Source organism: Sinocyclocheilus grahami, unplaced genomic scaffold, assembly GCF_001515645.1.
Source record: "Sinocyclocheilus grahami isolate Dianchi unplaced genomic scaffold, SAMN03320097.WGS_v1.1 scaffold49.1, whole genome shotgun sequence".
Classification (NCBI taxonomy): domain Eukaryota; kingdom Metazoa; phylum Chordata; class Actinopteri; order Cypriniformes; family Cyprinidae; genus Sinocyclocheilus; species Sinocyclocheilus grahami.
The window spans coordinates 1031707-1058948 of record NW_015505228.1 but is presented as its reverse complement, the minus strand read 5'-3'; the positions used below and the strand labels follow the sequence as shown (position 1 = coordinate 1058948).

General features: G+C 38.3%; 4 protein-coding genes across 6 annotated transcripts in view; all 4 read left to right on the top strand.

Moving 5' to 3' along the window:
* Positions 1 to 710: 710 nt before the first annotated feature.
* Positions 711 to 5323, top strand: LOC107582997 (E3 ubiquitin-protein ligase RNF25-like). 2 transcript variants are annotated; one of them, XM_016269054.1, is made up of 10 exons: positions 711 to 750; positions 1184 to 1255; positions 1369 to 1465; positions 1573 to 1640; positions 1745 to 1814; positions 2308 to 2379; positions 2482 to 2628; positions 2873 to 2962; positions 3265 to 3402; positions 4440 to 5323. In XM_016269054.1, exons 1-10 carry the CDS (start codon positions 734 to 736, stop codon positions 5223 to 5225), a joined length of 1557 nt encoding a protein of 518 aa, XP_016124540.1. In that variant the 5' UTR covers positions 711 to 733; the 3' UTR covers positions 5226 to 5323. The 2 variants fall into 2 exon arrangements, with proteins under 2 accessions (XP_016124540.1, XP_016124541.1); XM_016269055.1 differs by lacking the exon at positions 3265 to 3402.
* Positions 5324 to 6204: 881 nt separating this feature from the next.
* On the top strand, positions 6205 to 10042 carry LOC107582998 (histone acetyltransferase KAT8-like). The gene is made up of 11 exons (XM_016269056.1): positions 6205 to 6576; positions 6776 to 6850; positions 6950 to 7140; positions 7273 to 7326; positions 7467 to 7631; positions 8691 to 8780; positions 8919 to 9059; positions 9141 to 9234; positions 9321 to 9471; positions 9602 to 9756; positions 9847 to 10042. The coding sequence occupies exons 1-11, from the start codon at positions 6237 to 6239 to the stop codon at positions 9909 to 9911; spliced, it is 1521 nt and encodes a 506-aa protein (XP_016124542.1). The 5' UTR covers positions 6205 to 6236; the 3' UTR covers positions 9912 to 10042.
* Positions 10043 to 11372: 1330 nt separating this feature from the next.
* LOC107582999 (serine protease 33-like) lies at positions 11373 to 16647 on the top strand. Its single transcript, XM_016269057.1, has 7 exons — positions 11373 to 11423; positions 11542 to 11605; positions 11698 to 11721; positions 13108 to 13273; positions 13346 to 13617; positions 16061 to 16227; positions 16299 to 16647. Exons 2-7 carry the CDS (start codon positions 11563 to 11565, stop codon positions 16545 to 16547), a joined length of 921 nt encoding a protein of 306 aa, XP_016124543.1. The 5' UTR covers positions 11373 to 11423; positions 11542 to 11562; the 3' UTR covers positions 16548 to 16647.
* Positions 16648 to 18505: 1858 nt separating this feature from the next.
* Positions 18506 to 27242, top strand: part of fus (FUS RNA binding protein) — a 22349-nt gene continuing 13612 nt past the window's right edge. The window contains exons 1-6 of one of the 2 annotated variants that reach the window (XM_016269052.1): positions 18506 to 18666; positions 19444 to 19468; positions 19564 to 19721; positions 19811 to 19985; positions 20118 to 20344; positions 21963 to 22155. In XM_016269052.1, coding sequence (XP_016124538.1) covers positions 18654 to 18666; positions 19444 to 19468; positions 19564 to 19721; positions 19811 to 19985; positions 20118 to 20344; positions 21963 to 22155 — 791 coding nt within the window. In that variant the 5' untranslated portion in view covers positions 18506 to 18653. The remainder of the gene's footprint in view (positions 18667 to 19443; positions 19469 to 19563; positions 19722 to 19810; positions 19986 to 20117; positions 20345 to 21962; positions 22156 to 27242) is intronic. The other variant, XM_016269053.1, reaches the window with a different exon arrangement.

Sequence of the window (27242 nt, the reverse complement as noted above, 5' to 3'; positions counted from 1 at the left end):
TCACAATTAGATATGCGTTTAGCAGACTTTTGTTTGTGGATGTGATCTTTAGCATGCACAATATAGAAATTCACAACATACTCAGACCTTTTGCTTTGGTGTGTGTAAGAACATATAACATCTTTTAGAGACGGCATATAATTAACATTTTTGGGACAAATAAAAAAGAACATCAGATCAAATTTTTCAAGACAAATTACAGGTATAAAACAAATGAGCCAATTCTTCCTCATGTATAGCACAAAAAGTGCAGTTGTTGTCGATGTTCATGAATTTCGACAAAAACACATTACATGGGAGTATTTTAGTGTAGCCTACATCTTTAACTTTGTTCAAAATACGACATTTGTATGGATTTAACAAAGCATCTTTCCAATTAATATCAGAGATCTGTGCATTCCACAATCCTCTAGGCGGGATTTTAAGTTTAGATCGAAATGAATACTATTTTTTATAGTTAATTGTTTTTATTTTTATTGCAAACAATTCAGAGATGGCATTAATGAAATACAACTTTGCGTACATTACACATAATGTATCAACAATACATCCAATGTCATCTGAACATATGGAAGAGAAGAAGAAAATAAAAGTTGACAATGACTGTTAAAAGAGAAAGATGCATTTAAATAGCTTTTTTATGAACATAAAGAAAGGCAGGAACAGAACAAATAAAGAAAAGAGGTCTCTGTGTCAGCTGACCGATGTCGTGCAGGGTGGCGTCACCGCGAACATGGCGGCCGAGTGCGCGTGAGTATTGGGCTGCTGGTAAATACTGTCAGAAACGTGTATTTATTATGAATTCCCATATAAATCAGTAGTTGTGTGATATATGAACTGAAAGGATCTCATTTGTTAGGCTTAAATGATTTGAACTACAGTGTGGTCACGATATAGGAGAGCTGTCATAGGTGACTAACTAGTACATACCGTTTAAAAAACGAATAGTAACGTTACATACGTATAAAAGTATGTAAGAAAATAATTTGGTCCGAGGCTAACATAAAGAACCCATAGTTAGTTGATCAGACGTTAGATTGTCAATATCCAAGTAAACAAATGGCCAAGTGTGTTACTGCAGTTGTTGTCTTTGGCCCTTTGGCCATCTGATGTGTCACACTCGGTGTTGTTACATGAAGCTAGTTCTACACGAAATTCAGCTCACATCTGTTTGACACCACAGTGTCCTGTCTGAAATCGAAGTGCTGCAGTCCATCTACTTGGATGAGCTCAGTGTTGATCAGAGAGATGCGGGGTAAATATGTGAGCGTTTATTGCTCTTTTAGTTATTCATAAATTGCTTGAGATATAATAATTCTGTATCATTAAACCGTACAAAAATAAATCTGTCAAATCTGTCTCATTTAGAGGGTGGACAGTTAGTCTGGTGCTCTATCCCTCCACTGCGGAGGACAGTCTGTCTCAGTTTGTCCGTCTTACTTTGACAATGGATCTGGACTCTCAGGTTTGTTGGTCAAATTGCTATAATATTTGACTATGGTAATGCTACTTCTTTACTGGCAGCTTTGTGTCCCTGTTGGTCTTCTGAGAGTATTTTTTATTCACTTCCAGTACCCATATTCATCCCCTTGCATCTCTATTCACAATCCACGTGGACTCTCGGATGATAAACTGCTCAGGTGTTTGATTATTATTAGAAACTGCTGTTTTAAAACTTTAAAATGTCCTGTGCAGCTGTATACTTTTTTTCCTCCATTGTTTTCATGTGCTATTTTTCTCTCAGTTTACAGAGGAGTTTGCAGATGGAGGCAGAGTCATGTATCGGGACACCTGTACTGTATCAGCTCATAGAGGTTTGGATTCCTTATTTAGTCCAAAAATACACTACTGTTCAGATGTTTGTAGAAATTTAGGCTTTTATTCAGTAAGGATGCATTAAACTGATCAAAAGTGACAGTCAATACATTTATAATGTTACAAAATTATATTTCAAATCAATGGTGTTCTTTTGAACTTTATATTAATCTCTCATTAAGTAGCATAACAAACATTGAAAATAGTAAGAGATGTTTCCTAAACGGCAAATAAGCATATTAAAAGTAATGGCTGATTAAAATTCAACTTTGCCATCACGGGAATAAATTACGTTTTAAAATATATTACATTAGAAAACGGTTGTTTTAAATGAATAATATTTCACAATATTGCTGATTTACTGCCATTTATATCAAATGAATGCAGCCTTGGTGAGCATTAGACACTTCATTCAAAACATCTTTAAACGGTAGTGTATGTGCCTACTAACATGTGTTTGTCTCAAGCTATTTCTCTATATCATCCTCCCAGAGAGCCAAAGAGATCCTGACTGAGAGCAATATTCCCCATGGAAACTGTGTCATCTGTCTGTATGGCTTTAAGGTTTGGTGTTTTAATTGTAATATGCACTTGGTGTGGTTTGTGGCCTGTTTGTAAAAATTGTAAATGTTGTTGTGCTTGTTCCTCCTCTTTCAAAACCATAAGGAAGGGGAAGTGTTCACTAAGACCAGCTGCTATCACTATTTCCATTCTCACTGTCTTGGCCGCTACATCACTCACTCTGAGATGGAGCTGAAGGCCCGTGAGAGGGAGCTGGAGGAGGATAAAACCAGAGACAGGACGGAAGAAGAGGTGCGGCTTCTTTTTGTACACTTTCATATGTTTTCCTTACTTCAAGCAAAATGCAACTCATTTGGTATGAAATAAATTCCAGTCAACAGTTTTGTGTATTACATTATTATTATTACTATATCATTTACTTCAGTGTTACACTGTGAAAGCTTAACTAGTTGCAGTCCATAAAAAGGCAGTGAGGTGAGCTTGAATAAAAGGAAGGGTTTTTTGATATATTATGTGTTTTTCGTTTCATTAACAGGAGTTAGCTGTTGTTTGCCCCGTGTGTCGAGAGCCTCTCACCTATGATTTGGATGCCCTCCTTTCCTCTCCTGCTCCAGTTTTCACACAGGTAAGACACTCGGACACACTGTATCATTCTCCGTGGATACGGTGTTAGCTGTTGAGTCAAGCTAAACTGGCCTGACGTTTGTCATTGTTATAAATGTCAAGTGGACAATGTCACCCTTGTGTTCTGTGCCAAGCAGTAGATTTTTTTTTTTAAACAGTACGTCATTGTCCCGTGTGCAGTCTCTCTTGTTAGCTGACTATGCCAGGATGTGTAGTTGGAAGGCTCAGCACCCTCATGTATGCTCACTGGACACATGCTGTGGACACACATGAACATTGTGTTTATTATTCCTTCACACACAGCAGGACGATGCAGTCATGGGTGGGGAATTTAAAAAGAAATGGGCAGCCCTCCAGAAGTTTCTGGAACGGCAGAAGGAAAAGGGTGGAGTGATTGACCCCGAAGCAGAGTCCAATAGATTCCTAATTCACATTAATGAGGTAAATCCTAGATGGATCATATATTACTTTTTATAATAATTTAGTAATAAAGGGGTCATGAACTGCCTTTGTTTTTTAATTTTATACCATTCTCTGAGGTCCACTTATGATGTTCAAGATTTTTACATCAAAAAACATCATAATTTATAAGTAATAGTCTTTTTACTGTCATGTTTTGACCCCTTCATCTGAACGCTCTGTTTGAATAGGCGTGGCGGATTGTAGACTCGGAAGTAAACGCCCACTGCTGTGATTGGCTAATAGTTGTGTATGTTTGACAGCGTACATTCATCATAGATGGACGCTTTTTAGGTTAAAAATACATAAATACTCAGTACATATTAATCAGACAAAGCAATTGTGATCACGTAATGAAAACGGTTACTCACACTTGTGTGGTACGACATCGGATTCAATAAAACATAGTCAGCGCAGCATTGTCTTTTAGTTTCAATCTTTCTGAAAATTCTGCGTCAAATTGTGCCTTTTGTAAACAAATCCGTGGTAAAATGAAGTAAACAAAGGAACACGTTCTTACTGGTCTGGTGCGTCATTAAAAATAAAGTTCATCATATAAAGTTTATCATTTTGTTTCTGCGTAGACCTGCATTTGCCGCTCTTGTCATTTACCAACTATGTGTGCAAACCGGTGGGCGGGGCTAAACAGGCAGTGATGTAGAAGCAGGCGTTGATCTTCTCCTGTGGAGGCGGAGTTTAGCCACACTATTACATCATAGCGTGGCACATTCTAAAACCTGTAGTTTTGGCAGATTGGCTTTAATATGAGCTGTTTTTAGACTAACAAGAATGTTTTAAGTTCTGAAACTTACAGAATGTTTTATAGCACAGTGACATCTTAAATATCAAAAGATCAAGGTAATTTTGATTTCTCAGTTCATGACCCCTTTAGTATTTATTCACCCAGAACAGGAGTGATGATCGTATTTAGCTGCAGTGTGTTCATGGCCTGAGTTCTCAATGGCAGAATGTGAAAAATTAAATAAATAAATGAATGTGGGATGTGTGTTTTTCCTCAGGCTCCAGCTAATGTTTCTGACACTCCTGCAACGGATGCCTCCGGTGCCAAATCTTCTCAGTCACTCTCTTCCTCGTCCCAAGATTCCACCGATGCAACCCAAGTCTCTCAAAGTCATCACACTACGGGCCAATCACAGCGCCCGTGCACTCATGAGAGAAGGCAGCAAGGTGACTTCAAGAGAGGTCGCAGAGGAAGAGGAGGCGGAAGAGGGGGATCAGCACGTCACACGATGCCTACACCTGGGATAGAACGATTGGGCAGGCTCATGCATTCTTCTGATAAGATTAGTCATGTCAACTCAGGCCCACTGAACACCACACCACAGAAAGAAAGTACAGCACAAGGACAGGAATGTGAACTCCGTGATAGTATAACACAGCTCAGGCAGCCTTTGACCAATGAAGAAGAAAAAACAGTTTCTCAAGAGAAGGTTACGTCAGAATCCAACTGTGGACAAGATGTGAGCGAACAAAAAGTGTCTATTTCAAAAGATGTGACTCAGACAATCTTACAGGAAGGACACCCAGAAAGAGAACATGTGGGTAGAGGATGGAAGCGTGGCGGTCGTGGCTCCGGACGACATCATGGACACTGGCAGGAGAGGAACTTCAAGGGACCCAGTCACTGGGATACTTCTGGAAGCGTTGGCCACCGTGGAGGAGGACACAGAGCTCGAGAGGGAGGGGCTGGGCATCATCACAGAGGGGGTGGGGCTCTTAGAGGTGGTGGGAGGGGTTTGCATCAGAGAGTGGAAAAAGAATTTAGGAAAGAGGGAGTGCTCTGACAATGGGAGAGGGGAGATACAGGCAGAGGAACAAGCGTACCTCCCAGTTTCACCAGCTGTACCATCATTATGTCAGTGTCTATAATAAAATTATCCACAAGCAGTAAACTGACCCATGTTTTTCCTTCATCTCTTGGGTTCGTCATTGTTGTTAGTGAAAATAAAGGAGTAGACATTGCAATTAGGAAGGAGTCTAACCACTGCGGAAGTTCAGTGATGCTTAACTTTTTCCAAAGCAATTGTGAAAATGTCACAAATCTATAAATCAGAACTTTGAAAGGAAGTAGTCTGTTCTTTCTGTTGCAGGTTAAATAAGATAAAACAGTTAAATAAATATGATAAATGTATAAATATTTAATTTACACACACACACACATATAAATATACATATATATAAATAAATATACATACATTTTATATATATATATATATATTTATATAAATGTAATATTTACACACACACAAGGGATATATAAATAATTACAATTTTAACAAACCTATCAAAATGTATTATGTGTTTGTTCTTAACCACTGCGGAAGTTCAGTGATGCTTAACTTTTTCCAAAGCAATTGTGAAAATGTCACAAATCTATAAATCAGAACTTTGAAAGGAAGTAGTCTGTTCTTTCTGTTGCAGGTTAAATAAGATAAAACAGTTAAATAAATATGATAAATGTATAAATATTTAATTTACACACACACACACACACACATATAAATATACATATATATAAATAAATATACATACATTTTATATATATATATATTTATATAAATGTAATATTTACACACACACAAGGGATATATAAATAATTACAATTTTAACAAACCTATCAAAATGTATTATGTGTTTGTTCTTGTTAAAATACGTTATATAAAATATTTATATTATATATAAAAGTGAAACAAAACAGTGGCACTAGCACTACTACACAAAACAGACCAGGACTAAATTCGTACTGAGCATGCGCGAGTCAACGCGGCGTGCGCAATGTTTTCAAATGGACAAAGATGTCTGGCGTGGCGATGTCGATGTCCAACAATCGCCACCCAAACTTGAACAATTCATACGATAACTGCGATTCAGAAGAGCGAATGGACGTTGAAATAGACGCTGGTCACGCTGGAACCGAACGAGGAAGCTTGGAGACGGGAACGCGAGCAACATGTTCATCAAACGGCAGTGGCGGGGAAGAGGATGAGGCGGAGGCCGCTGATCGAGAACGAGAAGCCGCGGGCTCGAGTACGCCGCCCTCCGGGGATGGAATGTCGCTCGGCGGCGGCAGAGAGAAGGAGGTGTCAGTAGAAATAGGGGAGACTTATCTGTGTCAGCGTGCGGACACAACATGGCGTAAGCTCATAACGGATAATGTTTGTTATGATATTTTTTTCAGAACTACTTAATTTGCCTTTTGTGGTTAAATTCTGTATTATGTATTATTGTTATGAAAACATGATTGAGAAATTCATAAGCGACAGCCCATGCAAACCAAAAATGTGTATGCACGTACTCTTTTTATTTATTCATTTGTTTTCTACTTTTCTTTCAGATTCAGCAGAGGTTATTCAGTCTAGGCTGAATGAGCAGGAAGGCAGAGAAGAGTTTTATGTCCACTATGTTGGATGTGAGTGAAACTGCCTTTTCATTCATGGCTGACACAAATGCTTTACAGGTTTGTGTATTACAGATTCACTGAGCACAAGCTCTCTTTTGTCACTTGCAGTTAACAGACGTTTAGATGAGTGGGTTGGAAAGGCTCGTTTGGCCCTGACAAAGACTGTGAAAGACGCAGTGAGAAAGAGTGTGGAGGAAGGTGGTGGTGGTGGTGGTGGAGGTGAACTTGTGGACCAGCCAGAGAGGAAGATCACCCGAAACCAGAAGCGTAAACATGACGAGATCAACCACATTCAGAAGGTACCTGTCAGCACGTTTCTGCACATCTAAATGACACGGTATTAATCAGTGTTTTGTCCGAGGAATGCCACATCAGTCTGATAGCAACTATGATAATGTGTAATTATTTGACTGCTTCTTTTCTTCTTTCAGACTTATGCAGAGATGGACCCCACTACGGCAGCCCTGGAGAAAGAGCACGAGGCGGTAAGAGGGGGCAACATTTGCATTAAAAAATCTGCTTTGCGTTCTCACAATGCTTAATATGGTGTTTTACATCAATATCAGTAACAAACTATGTCTATCCGTTTTCTAATTTTTATCAAAAATGTTGCTTTTATTTTCAGATCACAAAAGTAAAATATGTGGACAAGATTCAGATTGGAAACTTTGAGATTGATGCATGGTACTTCTCTCCATTCCCTGAGGACTATGGAAAACAGCCCAAACTTTGGATCTGTGAATACTGCCTGAAGTATATGAAGTATGAGAAGACTTTCAGATACCACCTGGTCAGTTCACACAATGGTTTTGTTGTTGATGCACACAGTAACGTCTGTTATTAAACCATAGGGGGTGCTATACATCTGTGATAATGAATTGAATGGCTTGGAATAGAGTGCAGCAGTGATGAGGTATTATATGAAGTATGAGAAGACTTTCAGATACCACCTGGTCAGTTCACGCAATGGTTTTGTTGTTGATGCACACAGTAACGTCTGTTATTAAACCATAGGGGGTGCTATACATCTGTGATAATGAATTGAATGGCTTGGAATAGAGTGCAGCAGTGATGAGGTATTTGTGTAGGCCAACCCAGAAGTTAGCATCACCCTTCTTCTGTCAACGAAAAATCAACAGGTTTTTTCCTTTTTTTTTTTAAATAAGCTCTGTGACCAACAAAAGTTTATGATTCTGACATGTTCATCAAGATAATCTTCACAAATGAGCAACTTTTATGAATTACGTGTAAATACAGTCACCAGAAATAAAAAGATATCGCTCTAAGCAAACTACACCACAGCTGGATGACTTCTATCTCACCACCACTGAGTTTGTGACAACTCTTTCAATCTTTATTTAAAATCTTGAAACGTTTTAGTTCAGATGGCTTGCAGAAGTGTGATTATGAACACAAGAAGACTGCAAAAGCAGACTAGTGAATAGATGAGTTTTCCTTTTTAGCATGATTAATGTTCCTGGTTTAATGTCTCCAGCAACCTCTGTAGTCCCATATAGGCACTTATTTGCAGCCTTCTTTTTTTAAAGATGTGTAAAAGCTTTAAAAAATCATGACTGGTGTGTTACTGATGTATTTTATGTTGTAGAATAGATTGTGTATGTATCAGACCTTAATTCAGGCCTTTAACCAAAAGCCTATTCAAAAAACCCACTGACTTCAGGACAGTGGAACTGGAAGTGCAACAAACTTTGTCGATCAGCTGATTTTAAATTGTGTGTTTTTGTTAGTTTTATAGCATTTCTGGCTTCCCAGAGTAAGGTTAATGTTCTCATTGAATTTATACTGTCTTTTGTTTTACTTCTTTGTCCCTCAATGGCTCCTGTTTCAGTCGCAATGTCAGTGGCGTCAGCCTCCAGGCAAAGAGATTTATCGCAGAAACAATATCTCAGTGTACGAGGTTGATGGGAAGGACCATAAGGTGAGCCAGATCATACCTTCCTTTAAAATGAAGCATAGAAACAAATTCTTTTGTGACAGATTTCAAATCTGTGCAAATCTCTATGCAGTGGTAACTTTTCCCTACAGTTTGTTGTTCTCACTGTCCTTCTCACTGTAGATCTACTGTCAGAATCTGTGTCTCCTGGCAAAGCTCTTTCTGGATCATAAAACACTTTACTTTGATGTAGAGCCATTCATCTTCTACATCCTCACTGAAGTCAACAAACAGGGAGCACATATTGTGGGCTACTTCTCTAAGGTAAAGTGTTTCTTTGGTTTGTTTTTTACAGCGTATCTTGTTTATTTGTATCTTGATTAACAATGTATTCTTGATGAGCAGGAGAAGGAGTCTCCAGATGGGAACAATGTCGCTTGTATTCTCACTCTTCCTCCATACCAGAGAAGAGGATATGGAAAATTTCTAATTGCATTCAGTAGGTTTCACCCCTGATTCACCTCTCAGCAGATGTTCCCTTCTGTTATAAGCATATACACCGATAACTTGTCATATTCTTCTCAGGTTATGAGTTATCTAAGCTGGAGAGGACAGTGGGGTCTCCAGAGAAGCCTCTGTCAGACTTGGGGAAGTTGAGCTACAGGAGTTACTGGTCTTGGGTACTACTAGAGATTCTGCGAGACTTCAGAGGGACGCTGTCCATCAAAGACCTCAGGTACACATCCAGTCCCAAATACAAGAACAAACCTGCATGTAAACAAATGCATGAGGTTGCATGCAGAGTCTACTGCCAAGGCTTTGATGAAGAGATCTAACTAATGCATAATGTCTACACCCACCCACAGTCAGATGACGAGCATTACTCAGAGTGACATCATCAGCACACTACAGTCTCTGAACATGGTCAAGTACTGGAAAGGTCAACATGTCATCTGTGTCACACCAAAACTTGTAGAGGAGCATCTCAAAAGTGCCCAGTACAAGAAACCACCGATAACAGGTAACAGATCTGCCCCTTGTTCTATCCCTTGCTTTATATATGTGTTAACATGCTTTAAAAAGTTTAAACATTTACATTTTATTTCTACAGTGGACACACATTGTTTGAAATGGGCTCCTCCCAAACACAAGCAGGCCAAGTTCCCTAAAAAGTGAACGTCGCAAAAATGAAGAGAGTGAAACTGCCCCTTCACCCAAGATGTTTTTCACCGCTAACCTAAATGTCATGTAGAAATACTTTCTCCAAGAGGGAAAGATCTAAGATTGAACATTCGCATTGTAATGAGTCTGTTATTTTTTTTTTTTAATAAATGAATAGTAATATTCATGCCATTGTTTGTGAGTCATCTTTAATTAAAAATTTACATTTTAGTGCATCAGTATGGTAGGCCTACTTCAGTTCTGTGTTCTGTGAGGTAGTTTAATATTATACCAGACTCCCCTTCATGTTCACATGGCTTTTGGAAGAAGAAAGTTATAAAGTCAAGCTACATTATGCTGAATTATTCATTTGGCAGTATGGAATTACTGTTTCACATAAAGCACCTGTCTGGCTTTTAGGTGAAAGTTGATCCCTATATACACTGTACTGTGAATAAGATGTGTGTGTGTATATATATATATATAGAGAGAGAGAGAGATAAGATAAAAAGGGTCAAATGACTGACCCTTCAGCTTGAGGACAATAACTTAGTTACAATAATACTTAAAGGATTTTTATACCACTGATACTGAACCTTATACTGTTTCATTCTTATTAATGGCAAATTATTTAATGAAGATTATTATATCTAAATAAAATGGTAAATTATGTGTTCTAGATGCTTCAAGGTAACCATGGTGTTTTTGGCAGACTTCTTATAATCAGTCATTTGTATAACCTTGGTTTTAATGTGAATACATTAAAATATGGTTACTGTAGTAGTGAAACAATGACAAATTAGTTGTTACTGTTGTTTTACTAAAAAACAAGTTTAATTTTCATAATGATTTAAGTAATAGTGTAAGCGTTGCATCTAAATATAGAAAATATTGTTACAATATGTTATAAATAAAAACACAACCTGTATTTAAGTATTTTGAATTTTAAACATTTTTCAGACTGTAAAACAGCGTATGATAAACGACGACAAAATACTTTTGTGTGGTTTGAGAAAAGATTATTTAAAATTCCGTTCATTATTACCAAAAATAATCTCAATCTAACCGAGCGACACGTAGGCCCACGGCAGGAATTCTGCTCTGTGCTAGTCTTCTTTCTGCCGAGAACAACGGGCTCATTATTTGGGAGGAGATTGAGACGGCGCGCTGTGATTGGACGCTGGCAGCAGGTAGAAACGCACAGGTACTCTCACGTATTCTCTGGCAAGTGAAGATTCCTGCGTTTTCACTCGTTGGTCTTTTCTTTCTTCTCGAGCACATCACCTTCTTTGTCTTCAGCTCTCAGTTAAATGTAGGCTAAATTAATGTCGGAAAGATACGAATATGTTTCGTTCTCAGAGCGAGGCATCACAAATCTCTAACTTGGCTCGGTGAGAGTCCTCAGATGCTCGAGGACGTTTTCTTGTGCGTTAGAAAATAAACGTTTTTAAGTCGATTGACATTTTTTATTGTTCGAATATATGTGACTGGGTTATTTTTTTGAATATTGAACCTCTGACATTACAAGTAAGTTTTTGGACCTAACTGTTGATAACAATGTTGATAGTTTTTTTGTTGAATTAGAGCTAGCCCAACAAGTGTCACAAGGGCAAATGAGTTTATTCATTAACGTGATTATTAACAGAAACTTGTCCAACTGAACAGAATGACTGATTCATGGCTACAGCTCCTTGTCTTGATGTTAACAGGTAAGTCTTATAGGGTGTAGTAAATGTCTACTATTTGATTCAATGCATTCATTAAATTCATAATTTGTCTTTCTGTGTCTTAAAAACTTCAGGTCTGTCAACATGTGTGGCACAAGGTAATTATTTTTCAGTTTATGTGTCAGTGACAGATTAGGATATCTGAGATGAAAAAGAAATCTTGTAAAGCTTTTTTTTTATGTGTAGTGTTAGGAATGTAATCTTTGTACTCATGTTGTTTTAATACGATTTTTTAATAATGATTTAAGAAAATGATTAGAAGTGAAGAAAATTATTTAAATTAAGTACTAAAATACTGGCACCAAATACTTATTTCAATCACAAAAGTCTTCAAATATTTTTCAAGGTAGAGTAACATTTAAAGGCTACTCAGTTTAATCCGAATAAGACATAACTTTCTATTATAAAAAAAAAATGCATGTCAGTTACAGTTAGAGTTGGGTATCGTTTGAATTTTATCAATTCTAATTCCGATTCTTATCAATTCCCAGTTTCGTGTCACTAGTTAAAATTGCTTATTTCTCTGGATTTAAACATTCTTCGAAACATTTGGGATACTGTAAGTACACAAGTCAGCAAAATATATAACACTGTTCTAGTGGTTTTTGGATATTTTAATAAAAAAATCTTACTTATTGTGCCTTTAAGAGCTGTAGTTGCACGATTCTGGATAAATTGAGACATTTTTTTTTAAATGGAAGTTGTTATTCTCATGATTTTGAAGAAAAAAGCTAAACAACATCTCATAGAATTTATGCGTGGAATGATTCAATGACTCACTCAAGATTTACTTGTTTCATTACTGGATGAATCACTGTTTTTGAATGAATCTTGATTCAATGATTCAAAGACAAATACATTTTTAACAGCCCCTTTTCGCCACCTAAAAATAAAAGATGCGCACACAGGAATTGATAGGTGGAATTGAAATGTAAATTTTACAACAAGTATCCGATTCCTGACCTTAAGTATCTGATTCTGGAATTGGAATTGATTTTAGATTCCCAACCCTAATTACTGTGACTATATTATTTCAAATTGATTCTTATTTTTAATTTAATTTTTTTAAATAATAACAAAATGTTATGCTAAAATATTTTTGTATTGAATTTGGCAGATGTTTTTTCTATCCAAAATGACTTGCATTATATTTAAAGCCTCATTTACATATCCAAAAGATTAAATCCAAATGATAATCCAAATGACACAAAGTCAAAACATGTTCATCACAGTAAAGGAAAGCTCATTTTTGTTTGAATTTCATTTTCATGCATTTTTAATAGCTTAAAAAAGTATTTAAGTTTGTAACCTTACCCACAACAGTTTTCACAATTTCAAGCCTTATGCATCTGTTTGTGTAGCTCCTCATTAATATAGTGAGAAGATGTAATGATACTCTAGGGGTGTTGTAGGGCAGGTGTGATCTGTTAAGGAAATCTCTACTGTGTATGTACACTAAATCTCCTCTGACCTGTTCACGTAAGTGTGCGGTAGGCCTCTGCTAGGGAAACGTATCGTGGGAGGAGCTGAAGCATCAGCAGGGGCATGGCCATGGCAAGTGGACATTCAGTTGGGAGCCAAAGGCCATGTTTGTGGTGGATCCATAATTGCAAAAAATTGGGTCCTTTCTGCTGCACACTGCTTTCCTAAGTATGTATTATCATATCATTAATGACAGTGTAGATTATAGAGAAGGTAATGTTCTCTATCTTCTATCCTCAGCCCCTCAGAAGTGTCTTCGTATCGCCTGTACATGGGACGCCATCTGCTCAATGGCTATAACCAGTTTGAGATGGTCAGTCAGGTGCAGCGAGTGGTCATTCCAGAAGGATACTCAACCCCTCAGGAGGGCAGAGATGTAGCCTTAGTGCAGCTGCGCTCTCCGGTCACCTGGTCAGACAGGATCCAGCCTGTGTGTCTGCCATATGCTGGATTCCAGTTTAACAGTGGAACCTTATGCTACGTCACGGGCTGGGGACACACTCAGGAGGGTGGTAAGTGCATCATAAAAGAAATTAGGGGAAATTAACCGATTTTACTGTTTCAAGTCATGCCAAAGGATGTGGATTTCTTTCTTTGCAGTGGATTTCCATTTCATTTCTATAGTGGTAGGAGGAGGAGAAATAGTTAAAAAGCAAGAGGAACGAGTAGAGCACATTTATTTCACTGAACTATTGATTTTTTTTTCTACTTGTATAACAGTAGGTCCAAATCTGGTGAAGATCTTTAGGGTTGGGACAAACTGACCAAAAATGAAAATCAAACTAAACAAAAAATCTACAAAAAAAAAACAAAAAAAAACAGCAAACCTTGAACAATAATACTTCTCACCTATTACGAAAAAAAAACTGTAGTCTTTAAAACTGTATTTAGAAATAATTTGTACTTTTTTTTCATAAAATATAAATATTATAAACAGTATTGTAACTGTTTTAAAGGGGTGGTTCATTGCGATTTCACTCTTTTAACGTTAGTTAGTGTGTAATGTTGCTGTTTGAGCATAAACAACATCTGCAATATTACGAAGCTGAAAGTTCAATGCAAACGGAGATATCGGCTTTTAAAATTCTGCCAGTTTAATGCCTACAAAATCAGCTGGTAGGGACTACAACAAGTTACTTCCCGGGTTCGTGACATCACACACCCAGATAAACCCCGCCCTCGGGAAAAGGCAGCAAAGGGGGCGAGGCCATGCTGTGCTGCTTTAGAGAAGAGGAAGAGAAAACTAGAGCTGCACGTAAAAATCTGTTCATATATGAATCGCGATCCCCCGCTCTCTCTCTCTCTCTCTCTCTCTCTCTCTCTCTCTCTCTCTCTCTCTCTCTCTCTCTCTCCCATTCAGCTCAGCTCCAGCAATGTACTGTTACAATTATACACTTATTTTCACATAGCTATGAGAAGCATTAAACATGGACGCGCGTGCAGTTGCCGTACTGTATTAAAGCTTTAATCAGGATAAAACCAAACATTAAAAGCTAACATTAGCAGTAGCATTTACAAATATCAGCATATCTAAAATTATGAGACAACAACAACAAAAAACATAGGCCTACCATTAAAAGCCATGCTTGTACAGGTTCTGCACGATCCTCTTCAATAATATCCTCTGCTTCTAAATCGGGCTCAAACTGATATTAACGATGCCGTTGTTTACAATACAACCGGAGCACATGCCGCCCGAGGTGAGGGGCGGGACATTTAGACACGCACTAGGCGGTTTAGCCAATCACAACACACTGGGCTAGCTAACCAATCAGAGCCCATTGCCTATTTCTGAGAGCAGGGCTTCATAAAAACAGGAAAAGATCAGCCCGTTTCTCAGAGAAGGGACAGAGCGGTGTAGAATAAAGGTAAATTATGTGAAAAATAATGCGTTTTTTTTTTTTTTTTTACGAAGCATTAACACATGTTAGACTGCACTCCATAAACACAATCAATCCTAGAAAAACCCAGTGAACCACCCCTTTAAAACATTTCTGTGTCTCTTCCTGGAGCTCAAACAGTAGAGCATGTTGTTGGCAACACCAAAATCATGGGTTCAGTTTCCAGCTAACTGAACACACATTAACTGATAAAAATGTATCGTGCAAGTTTCTTCAGCTGCCATATGTATAAATGTAAATATCCTCAGAAGGTAGTTGAGCCGCTGACATTACGAAATACATAAAAACGTTTCTATTTACTGTCTATACAGCTGCCTTCAAGGATGAAATAGGCAGGTCAAATTGACCCTCAAACATCCTAATCGTAATAGAAATTTTGTATGAACAGTATATTCGACAACACGTCAGAGTGTCCGACACCTTGCAAGCATGTTCAGGGCCCTGAATGAGAAAAAGACACAATTTCAAGAAAAACATAAGTTATCCAGTATTTCTAACATCTCTGAAATCAATCCAGAGCATAATATAAGATCCAGAAGATTTATTTATTGTCCTCCATAGAGGAAAAAAGGTTTCCTGATGCCTTGCATTTATGCAAATAACCCATTGCTGCTGCATGGAAAAAGATCAAAATGATTTGACATGGAAATGATAGATTTACATTACATTACATTTACATTTAGACATTTAGCAGACGCTTTTATCCAAAGCGACTTACAAATGAGGACAATGGAAGCAATCAAAATCAACAAAAGAGCAATATGATATACAAGTGCTATAACAAGTCTCAGTTAGCTTAACGCAGTACACGTAGACAAATTGTGATAAAGATAAATTTCTTGATAGATAAAAGATAAGACTGCTTTCTGTCAGTAGCAAATATATACAGTATATGATATAGCGATCATTCAACAAAAGAAAAAGCAATGTCCAGACAAAGCCTTCTAACTTATCACAGATCTATTCCCTATTTTATGTTATGTTAGTTTAACAATGTTTTGGACATTTGGTAATTATTTGTATTTCGCATTTGCTCTGTTTTTTCTTTAAATAGTTTCCCTCGGGGGAGTCGGGGCGCTACGGGAAGTGCAGGCGCCCATTATCAACCAGTCCTCCTGCCAGTCAATGTATCAGATTTTGTCATCTGATTTAATAACAGTCAACATCTTATCAGACATGATCTGTGCTGGATACAAGGAGGGAGGCAAGGATTCCTGTCAGGTATGTGATACTAGCACACAGCCATTGTACTGACTTATCCTACCATGTAGAATTTTTTTTGTCCCTTACAGGGGGACTCTGGAGGCCCTCTGGTTTGTTCTGGTGGCAGTGGGACTTGGATTCAAGTGGGAGTTGTAAGTTTTGGACTTGGGTGTGCTCAGAAGAACCGGCCAGGTATTTATTCCAGAGTCTCAAGCTTTGCGAGCCTCATCCGCACCACAGTTCCAGAAGCTCACTTTTTCGGTCACGCTCAGAAGAGTGAAAGTCAAATGCTTCTGGTTCTAGGCCTCTCTTTTGCTTTAGTACTTTTGTGGAGATAGTATATTAGTTAAGTATATGCAATGTACATGTGAAACACAAAGTCAAGTTTTGAAACACCACAAGTTTTGTTTGTGTGGCATTGATTTGCCATGTTTGGAATGCTTTTGTGGGGCACAAAATGTACCCAGTGCAAAGCTTCAGAGGTATTGAAAATTATAATTTTTTTTAAATAATAATGTAATATGTGACATGTTTATGATGGAGAGATCTGGCTATCTGATCATTCCTAAGCACAGATCTATATACTGTTGTTACTGTGAATTAGATTTATTTTATGCAGTTATGCAGTAATGTCACCAAGACCTCAGAACACTGTAAAATGCCAATATTCTCTTTAACAGGATAAATACAATATAATTTTGTATTTCTTGTATTGATTATTTGTAATGAAAAATCAAATTGATTTGATTGCATAAGTCATAATATTGCACATTACAGCTTTGTGTGTTCCATTGCTTTCACTCATGCATTCAGTAACAGTATTGTAACTTCTTAAATAATTCTAGGATTTATATTAAATTAGAATGCCACCTGTGTTCTCCCTTTTGCTGTGTTTTTATTTATTGATGTTTATTATTTTTAGGATGCACAGTTGTAGCCATTGCAAAGTGCTTTTGGGACTCACACATACCTAAAGATTTAACCCTCTAAGGTACAGAGTTGCCATATGGCAACAATTAATTTCTACTTATTTCCTTGTTATTCTGAAAAAAAATATATATATATTGCAATATGGTAATTAAAAGGGCTGGCCTTAAGGTAGTCAATGATGTGCTGTTTTTAAGTCAAATGACATTTGCATGTTCCTCCAAAACACTTTTTCCCACTGTCACTCTCACATGGAGGACACCTGTTTGAAGTGCTCCAGAAATTGCTCCGTTAAACTCATTTCTGAACATCTCTTCTCAAGGGTGGATTTTTTATATATTTTTTTGCATCATCTTGGTAAGTAATTTTTATTCACAAATCAACATTGTTTAACATAGTTTTACTGTAATGATTGCAGTTATTTATTTATTTGAAGTGTTTATTGAAGTATTTATGTATGAATAAGAAAATTATTTATTCTTTTCAGAAAATGAATAGAGCAATATTTCACGGAAAGGGCAATAGGAAGAGTGCAGAGTTGGCTCTTCCATATGATGACAATGAGGATGAGTTAGCCTTCGTGGACTGTAACGATGAGTGTTTGTGTGAGTGTGTATCTGTCTGTCTGTGTGTGTGTGTGTGTGTGTGGCAGATTCGGATGGAAATTAAGATCGGATGCATCAATTTCTAAAAGAAATGTGCATTTCAAATAAAAATAAAAATCATAATTTAATAGAAAAACTACTTTTTTGGCCATTTCCCATTGTGGTAGGCCGACACTGTTGCCATATGGCAACGTTATCCTAAACACCCCCCAAAAACGGTTTTGATTTGTATAATTGAAACTATTTCATGTAATAAAAATTTATTTTGAAAATAAAAAAAAATTCATGGATAGAACATAATGCATACCATATAGGGTTACTTTCTTACACATATTTCATCTTTAAGTCTGGATTTCAAGTGGTTTTAAATGTGTAATTGCACGCGTTTACTGTATAATGTTAGTCTAAATGTTCTGTAAACATTTTTTTATTTTATTAACAAGATCAAAATACACATGACAAACACTATACATGATATAAACAATAAACATTATACATGAAATAAACAATTTCATACTAGAGGGGCTGTATACAAATACAAATTTATATAAAAATATCAAAGCGTTTACAAACTTTCACCGTTTTAATTGCTTTTTGTTTCATAGAAAATCGTATAGTATCAATATAATGCTCCATTTCCTTCCTAAAAGAAAAAAAACTATTTTTTGTGCATGAGAACTTACGTTTGTGAATATGAAATTTTGCATGTAAAAAAATGAGATTTATCATGTGTTCTGTAAACATCCAAAAGCTGAATGGACGGCAGTGTGACATCACCGCAGGCTACAGGCTCAAACCGACACAACAGCGTCTCAGCCTCCGCGCAGTTAATGTTGGGAACCGAAGGTGACTGTGCAACATCGCTCAAACAGGTCTTCTGCATAAGCTTCTAACACGATTTCAAGCGCGATTATGGCGTCAAATGGTAAGATTTGTTCAGCGCAATATGATTTCGCGTTTTATTATAGTCGCTATTGGCATTGCCTAAACACAGCATCTGATGCAAAACGCACCTCGCAATTTTCCGCAAATCTTCTTTTTGGGTCACTCGCGCGTGGTGAGGACATTTAGTGGTGTTATGCACATGTTACACAAGCGATAGACGTATTTGATACATTTATGGTTTAATTTGTGAAAAAGAAAAACGAAGAACATGTCGGCTTCCGCCATTTTGTTTGCAGCGCTTTCAGTTTTAGCTGGCTTGTTCTGCTGACCTATATTTGCACCGAACCCACTGTAACGTTACATCGATTTAAATTCAGTTTCAATAAATGAATAATGTTAAATATGATTAATTAGGTCTATCTGGCGTTCTCCACACCCCATATACACTTGACGCGACAAAACTGAAACGCTTCCATTACCATTAATGAATTATGTGAGTGAGACGGTTATTCTTTTAAGAAACGTGAGCTTGTTTACTTGTATTAAGGGGATAACGGTAGTTAAGCCAAAAAAATCTGTTACCATTGACCTGTTGTATGGACCAAAAAACAAATAAACAAACAAACATCTTATTTGTGTTTCACAGAAGACGGCCATATAGGTTTAGAATGACATGGGGGAATAAATAATGACAATTCATTTTGTTGTGAACTATAATCTTCCTAAGGCCAGCGTAGACTGATTTTTGATCTTGCAAATACTTGTAAATTACCAAAAACAGCCACCATCTATAATGAACGTTGTCTTTTCCCTTTAGATTATGCCCAAACCTCAAGCCATGGGTGAGTTTAAAGCCTCCTTCCCAAAGTGTTATCATAATATTTAACGATTGCTCACGTTTATGATTAAAATAATAATTTCATTGTGTTGTGCCCAGTTACGGTGGTTATGGAGGACAGTCCAACCAGAGTTACAGTCAACCCTCCGGCCAAAATTACAGCCAGCAGAGTTATGGAGGATACAACCAAAACTCAGAGAGCAGCTCTGCTAATAATCAGGGTGGATATAGTTCCAGCTATGGACAGTCCCAATCAGGTATTATTCTTTAATGCCTCTAATTAAACTGAAAATATTGTGAATAGGCCATCTTTTGCTATCATATTTAAATCCTTGTCGGTTTATAGGAGGATATGGGTCTCAGCCGCCCTCTCAGGGCTATAATCAGTCCAGTCAGTCATACAGCTCTGGAGGCTACAGTAACAGCAGCCAGCCTCCTCCAGCTCAAAGTGGAGGCTACAACCAGCAATCCTCTTATTCGAACTATAACCAGCAGCAGTCTGCTCCTCCATCTGCCTCTAGGTGAGATTTCAGCTGGATGACAATGTGTCTAAAGCTAGTTTTGTTAAAGATAATACTTGTGCTCAATGTTTTTTTAGTGAACAGAATGTGATGATATTGAGTAGAATATGTTAAACCCATTTTGTGTTTCAGCAGCTATGGCAGCAGCTCGCAGTCATCTGGCTACGGTCAGCAGCAGCAGCAGGGTGGGGGTCAGTCTGGAGGATACGGGGGCAGTGGAGGACAGAGCAGTGGATACGGGGGTAGCGGGGGGCAACACCAGTCCTCTCAGCATGGAGGAGGGCCTTACAACCAATCTCCCAACTACAGCTCTCCTCCAGCTCAAAACTATGGGCAACAAAATCAGTATGGACAGGGAGGTGAGCTTGAGAGATTCATTCGGCATATAGAATCGTTGTCATATAGAATTTGATGGTAATGGGAAATAGAGCTGTTCAGTTTGTAGTTCAAAACTTAAGAATATAATTGGCATATTTCTTTTTTAGAAACTTAACAAGCAACTCGACTTGGCTTAAATATTTGCTTAATTTGTTTATGTTGTAGAATTAAAGTAATTCTAAGCACAAACCTTATTGACTATTAAATAGAAAAAAACAAACGACCAAAAAAAGAATTTCCAAAGAAATATTACAGTTCTGTAGTTTTCACACAGAGTTTTCATTCTTGGGTGAATTTTACCTTTAAAGGCTGGGACACACCAAGCCGACTTCAAAGAACTAGTGGCGACGAAAGCTGACGGTGTTGTCGGTGGCATGGGACCAAAAAGCTGCACTTGCACACACCGCTCAAACTACAGACAACTGCAAACTAACATATGCGTTCTGCACCTGCGTGAGAGGAGTTAGCTGTCTATATCAGCAGCTATCAATAGTAAATATTCGGAGGAGAAAAAGGAGAAAACGAAACAAAGATATACAAAATAAACACAGATATACGAAGCAGCACTTGGTTATCATTTTGAATATCAGTAACATTGATAACTGTCATAATTTCAAGCGGCTCATGTTATGAAAATATTCGCATATTGGAATGCTTGTGAAAGATCACGTAACATTAGAATAGCCTTGTGTCTGTGCCGCCTTCATTTACTTACTAGTTTTCATCACTTTCGCTTTAATTCTCCTGCACGGACTCTTTCGCTAAACTAAACATCCAATCACAGTTCTCACTCGTGCCGACGGCCCCAACACTGATTCAACATGTTGAATCGAGCAAACTGCCCCTGACGTGAGCCCATCGAGAACCGATGAGTGGAACACACCAAACAAACAAACTATCCCAACAAACGCTCATCAACACCCGACCGTCGGCTTGGTGTGTCCCAGCCTTAAGAGTGCTATTAAATTATTAGTGTTTTTAAAGATATACTTTAAGTAAGCGTTAAGACTGGATACATAACACAACTTTTACAATCGGAACAATTATAAATCACAAGGCATCGTACTCTTCCCGACTTTGAGGATCTCACACTACCAGATTTTCAAGTCGTTCTAAACACAAACTCGCATAGAAATGTGCATCTTGTTACAAAATTTGTACTACAATCAGCTCAAAATATCAACCATGTTTAATATCTTCTGACTGGATGGAATCATGGACTGAAAAAAAAAACAAGAGTCTGTGGCCATCATATACTGTGTGATTTTCTGTTAAACCTGTCAACGCAAATATGCAAACTATAAAAATCTGGGTCAAAGTCGTGTGGTGTATTCCAGCCTTTATACGACAACAAATGTAATCTAAATGTAAAAGTAGAGGAAATGAGCATGCACAGTTTGTTCTCCAGCATTGGTCAATATACTTCCAATCGACCAATACAGATAAATTAGAAAACATCAGCTGATAAACTATATGGTGTCAACAAGTCCTACATATCTACTCAAAAAGTTATTTCAAAGTTCTAATGCAGTACAAGGCTGGAATGTTTAAGGCAGATGTTATGTATTTCAATCTCAATGTGTTGTATTTTTATTCTAGGCTACAGCCAGGATGCCCCGACAATGAGTGGTGGTGGTGGTGGAGGAGGAGGCTATGGTGGCCAGGATGGTGGATATAGCCAGGATGCTAGAGGTGGACGTGGGCGCGGAGGTGGAAGTGGCTTTGGAGGTCGAGGAGCGGGTGGGTTTGACAGAGGTGGTCGTGGAGGACCCCGTGGCAGAGGAGGAATGGGGTAAGCAAATATTCACGTCATGCTCTTTTTCCGTCACCTTCACCACATAAAGTCCACCTGTATGCATCTGCGTTTCATTTAGGAAAAAAGCAACAGGTAAAAGGTTAAAATAGAGCCAAAGGTGTTGCACCTTATCAACTGGCTGGGCTGAAAGTAAATGGTGGCCTAGACCTTGATTAACTACAGTTAAAATGTCTTGAATTATGGTGTAAAGTTACGGTTTACTTGAAATATTAACTTGGAGTAAAACTCAATGCAGAAAATGCATCCAATTATGAGCCAGAATGGTCTGGTGTATGATTTATTGGTGATTCTCACATTCATGTATTTACCTAAAATGATACATCATGTTAAGTTGGTGCCGGTGTGCTGAATATTTCCATGTCTTCACCCTTCACAAGATGGAACCAGCCAAAGGTTCACATAAAATTATACAAAAACTAATCGAAAGTTGCAATAAATGACCAGGTCTTTAGTTCATCATTGACTTATCGATGGAAAAAATGAATGAATTATGGGTTTGGACGTGACCTGTCCTGTGAAAATAAGTTGATAATTTTACTACTTGTCTGTGGGAGTGCATCATATCACATGTTTGCCTTCACACGTCTACATTGCACATTGTGACCAGGAGTTTAATAATGTTATGTTGTTATATTTTTTTTAGGTTTTATTGACCTTTTGTTTACATATAGTGTTAAAGTGAAGTACATTGTTTTCATTATGATTTCACATCAGTAATGCTTTTATTATGTTTTAGTTTTCAAGTACATATAAGTAGGACTACTGATGATGGTATTCGGGTTTGATACTGTTAATATGTTCTGATACTGTTAAAAAAGTTAACATGCAGAGTATTGTGAACGACTGTATTGATTTAGCTTTCCTAGATTTTTTTTTTTTAATTCACAAGTAGCATTGAAGTGTTTGACTTATTGGTGTAAATTGATTCGGTCTGATGTTTTAATGGAAAAAACTTCTTCAAATCGCTACTTGAAAGTGAGGACATGAGTGTTAGAGTGCTAAAACGCTTGCTTGTTTCTGCTTTTGCTGCATTTTTCCCCCCAGATGCTAAAAACCAAAGTATTGGCACATGCATAGTATCAAGAACATACAGTCTTTCACAAACACCCCAAAATTGTATTAAAGTGCCCTTATTATGGATTTTTGAAAATTACCTTTCATGCAGTGTGTAACACAGCTCTCAGTGAATGAAAACATCCTGCAAAGTTTTATATCTGAAAGTGCACCATGTATATAATGTTGTTGTCTCTCAAAAGAAAGAGTTGACTCTGAATCATTGAAACGAGTTGTTTTCAAAACGAATCCCAAGCAGTTTCATGTTGACGTCAACATGAAACATCAGCATATTGCCCACCCACTTGTTACGCGCACAGACCTGGGAAAACTTGGTTTTCGAGTCGGTCTGAATGAAAATGCAAATTCATTCTTTGCCACTAGGTGCCACTTTTGGAGTGGTGAAATAGCTGTTTCCCCGGTAACGCTGTACACTAAGCAGCACTGCTTATCAGGCATTACAGGCTCATGATGAAATGAAAATGAGACCAATCGGACCAATCACCGCAGATTAGCGTCACACAAAGGAGGGGTTTGGAAAAAGGGAATTGTTGAGCGAATCGTTTGAGAGTCGTTGAGCAAATAAGGTAAAAATAAATGCATATTATAAGACAATGAAAGTGTTTTTTTGACCTTGCATGCATGTCAATGTAACAGTTCATAGTCACGGCAAGAAGGAGACGGGAACCGGCAAACATTTAAATAATTTAATAAAATAAACAAACACAAAATGAAAGTAAAGCGGCAGCCCCTCATGGACGACTGCCGCACACAAAACACAAAATAAAGTCCAGGCCTGGTCCGCTCTCATCTTTCACTGTCGTAGCTCCTCCTTTTATCCTTCCGGAGCTCCTCCTTGGGACTCAAGACCGGTGAGTGGTGCAGGTGTCGCTCATTATCAATTACTCCACCGGCCTCGCTCCGTTCCCACGGCTCTCGGCCGCGCCCCTCTCGTCACATACCCCCAGCGCCCCTCGCAGGCCGGGGGGTACTCCTGAGACTGCGCTCTACTCGCCCCCTCCTCCCTCCGGGGGAGCCGATCACGGCGGCCGCGATGTACCTGGGGGTAAGGACAGAGAGACGAGGCAAAAGAAAAGGAGACGGAAGGATGAGGAGAGACCGATATGAGAGAGGGGAGAGAGGAAAAGAAAAAAAATTATCGGTCTGGATCCCGGACACACTGCCGCTTGGTCCTCAACCGGCTGAGAGGCTCTCACTCGCGATGCCATGCGATAGTACTGGACATCTTTGGTGGACGGCCCACCGCTCCTCTGCCTCCTGGCGGATGGCGATGGCTCCTCCTGTTGAGGGCAGCCAGCAGCGAGTCCCCCGTTCCCTGCTCCTCCCCAATCATGGCGGACGGCAGCAGGCTCTGACCTCCTGGCGAATGGGGCCGACTCCACCGCTCCCTCTCGGACGGCAGCCACCCCTCCTCGACCCAGGAGCGTGGCAGCGAGCTCTCCGTCCCACCTCGTCTTCCATCATTCCAGATCTCCTCAGCACTGCGACCCCCCTCAGCAGCGAAGGCTCTTTGACAGCATGTCCCTCCTTCCTCCCGGGTTTCGGCACCAATGTAACACAGTTCGTAGTCACAGGAAGAAGGAGGCGGGAACCGGCGAACATTTAAAGACTTTAATAAAATAAACAAACACAAAATGAAAGTAAAGCGGCAGCCCCTCGCGGACGACTGCAGCACACAGAACACAAAATAAAGTCCAGGCCTGGTCCTCTCTCGTCTTTCAGTGTCGTAGCTCCTCCTTTTATCCTTCTGGAGCTCCTCCGTGGGACTCGAGACCGGTGAGTGGTGCAGGTGTCGCTCATTATCAATTACTCCACCAGCCTCCCTCAGTTCCCACGGCTCTCGGCCCCGCCCCTCTCGTCACAATGATCAATGAATTTAACATTTTCATTGGCAGTGCAGCACTGACTCAAATGGCTGAAATGGAGCTTAAAATCTGTGGCCAGTGGGCCATCTTTATTGTTGAGGCCTGATGTGGTTTTCTTGCCTTGTCAGGTTTTTAAAATGAGCACATTTTTGATAGTTTTCAGTCATTTTTTTTCTATACATGTACAGTAAATATACTCTTGTTACCCGACTATTCTAAACATGTCCTGAAATGATTATCATATGTTGATTTTATATGATCTTTTCTTGTCAGACCATTTTTCATTTATAGAAGTTGATCTCCTTTTTGAATGTTCTTTTTTGTGTAAAATCTGATTGTCTTTCTTAGAGAGTGTTATGAGTTTGAGCAAATTACTTCCTGTTATCGCAGGAAATATCAGTATACACTAGAGCCTTGTAAAAACCATTTAAAAGATTACTCCAGGGCTTATGATTGCAGAGATGTAATATTGTGTTCTGTATTAACTCTGATGTCTGTGTATTTGTTTTGACTTTGTTTTCATCTCATCCTGTCACCAAAGCTGCTCACAAACCTCTTTAGTCTGTTGTTTGAAAAAAAGCCTCTGGGTGCTGCAAATATTGTAGCTGGTTTAAACCTTTGGCACAATACGTTTTCAATTATTAACATTAGTTAGCTGTATCAATTAACATGAACAATGAACAATACATTTACAGCATGTATTAATCTTAGTATAATAATAATTAAAATAAAATAAATAATTTTTTTATACATTTTAACATTAACAGAAGCTAATAAATGCTTTAAGGATGTATTGCTCATTGATAGTTAATTTTAGCTAATGCATTAAAGGGATAGTTTACCCAAAAATGAAAATTCTGTCATGAAACCCAGAAACGTAGTAAGGACATTGGTATAATAGTCCACGTGACATCAGTGGTTCAGCTGTAATTTTACGAAGCTACGAGAATACTTTTTGTGCACAAAAAACAACGACTTATTTATAATGACTTTATTCAACAATTTCAATTGCGCTGCTGTCTATGCAGGGTCAGAAAGCTCTCAGATTTCATCAAAAAGGTATTACAGGTTTGGAACGACATGAGGGTGAGTAATTAATGACTGAATGTTCATGTGTGGGTGAACTATCCCTTTGACTAATGTCAATGAGACCTTATTGTAAAGTGTTACAGTACCAACATTTCTAACAGACACCACAGTGGCTGGTTGTAGTAGATCTGCAGGATGCTGCAGATGAATTTGGATATTTAAAAGAATAGTTCACCCAAAAATAAATATTTTGTCATCGTTTACTCACCATAATGTTGTTCCAAACCTGTATGAGTTTCTTTCTGCTATTGAAAACAAAAGAAGATATTTTAAAGAATGTTGCCGACCAAACAGCTGGTAGACATTGACTTCCATAGCATTTTTTCCATACTATGGAAGATAATGTTACTGGCAATTGCAGAAGAAAAAAAAAACAGACAGAATTTTTTATTTTTAAGGGTGAACAAGTTATCCCTTTAAGTAGGTTCTGCTAGGTTTACCAATAGTTTACATACATTCCCAGAAAAAAGGGACAAACTTTACCTTATTTTCCCCTAAACAATAAAAAGGTATATATTAGTACTTTAAAAGTACAAATTAGTACCTGAAGTGCACATATTAGTAGGGTATCACCCCAGTGACAGTTTTGTACCTTTTGAGAGCGTAGAGATGGTTTTGTGAATGTAAGAATGCCTGGTGCTGATTTTATTCTTCTGTTAATGTGCAACTTAAACACCCAGAGAAGAGTGCAGGAGGACGTCCAGAGAGGCAGCCAGCCTGAGAGACTGTAAATAGATCTAGGGAGGGTTACATAAGGCTTCTCATGCCTGTCTGTGCTAGAAAACACTGAACGCTTAATCCCTTGAACTTGACTTCAACTGCAGTTTTGTGATTATATATGTACACATACATATACTGAATGCACATCTGTACAAGCAAACAGTTCTTTCTATCTCTGACATATACAGTGCATGGTTGTCACAAACTGACTCAAATGTTTGCACTGTGTTTTGTCTCCTACTCGCGAAGCCAGCGATGACTCAAAGAGCAACGAGTAGAGCTCGCTGTGTTTACTGTTGCATGACCAGCTGAAGT

Bases quoted from the DNA above. Each gene is read 5' to 3' on its own strand.
- LOC107582997 (XM_016269054.1), top strand. The intron at 1,256-1,368 runs GTAAATATGTGA...TGTCTCATTTAG, and splicing joins GTTGATCAGAGAGATGCGGG to AGGGTGGACAGTTAGTCTGG. The intron at 3,403-4,439 runs GTAAATCCTAGA...GTTTTTCCTCAG, and splicing joins TCCTAATTCACATTAATGAG to GCTCCAGCTAATGTTTCTGA.
- LOC107582998 (XM_016269056.1), top strand. From the start codon at position 6,237: ATGTCTGGCGTGGCGATGTCGATGTCCAACAATCGCCACCCAAACTTG. The intron at 7,327-7,466 runs GTAAGAGGGGGC...TTTTATTTTCAG, and splicing joins TGGAGAAAGAGCACGAGGCG to ATCACAAAAGTAAAATATGT. The intron at 7,632-8,690 runs GTCAGTTCACAC...CTCCTGTTTCAG, and splicing joins AGACTTTCAGATACCACCTG to TCGCAATGTCAGTGGCGTCA.
- LOC107582999 (XM_016269057.1), top strand. From the start codon at position 11,563: ATGACTGATTCATGGCTACAGCTCCTTGTCTTGATGTTAACAG. The intron at 11,722-13,107 runs GTAATTATTTTT...TGTTCACGTAAG, and splicing joins GTCAACATGTGTGGCACAAG to TGTGCGGTAGGCCTCTGCTA. The intron at 13,274-13,345 runs GTATGTATTATC...TTCTATCCTCAG, and splicing joins GCTGCACACTGCTTTCCTAA to CCCCTCAGAAGTGTCTTCGT.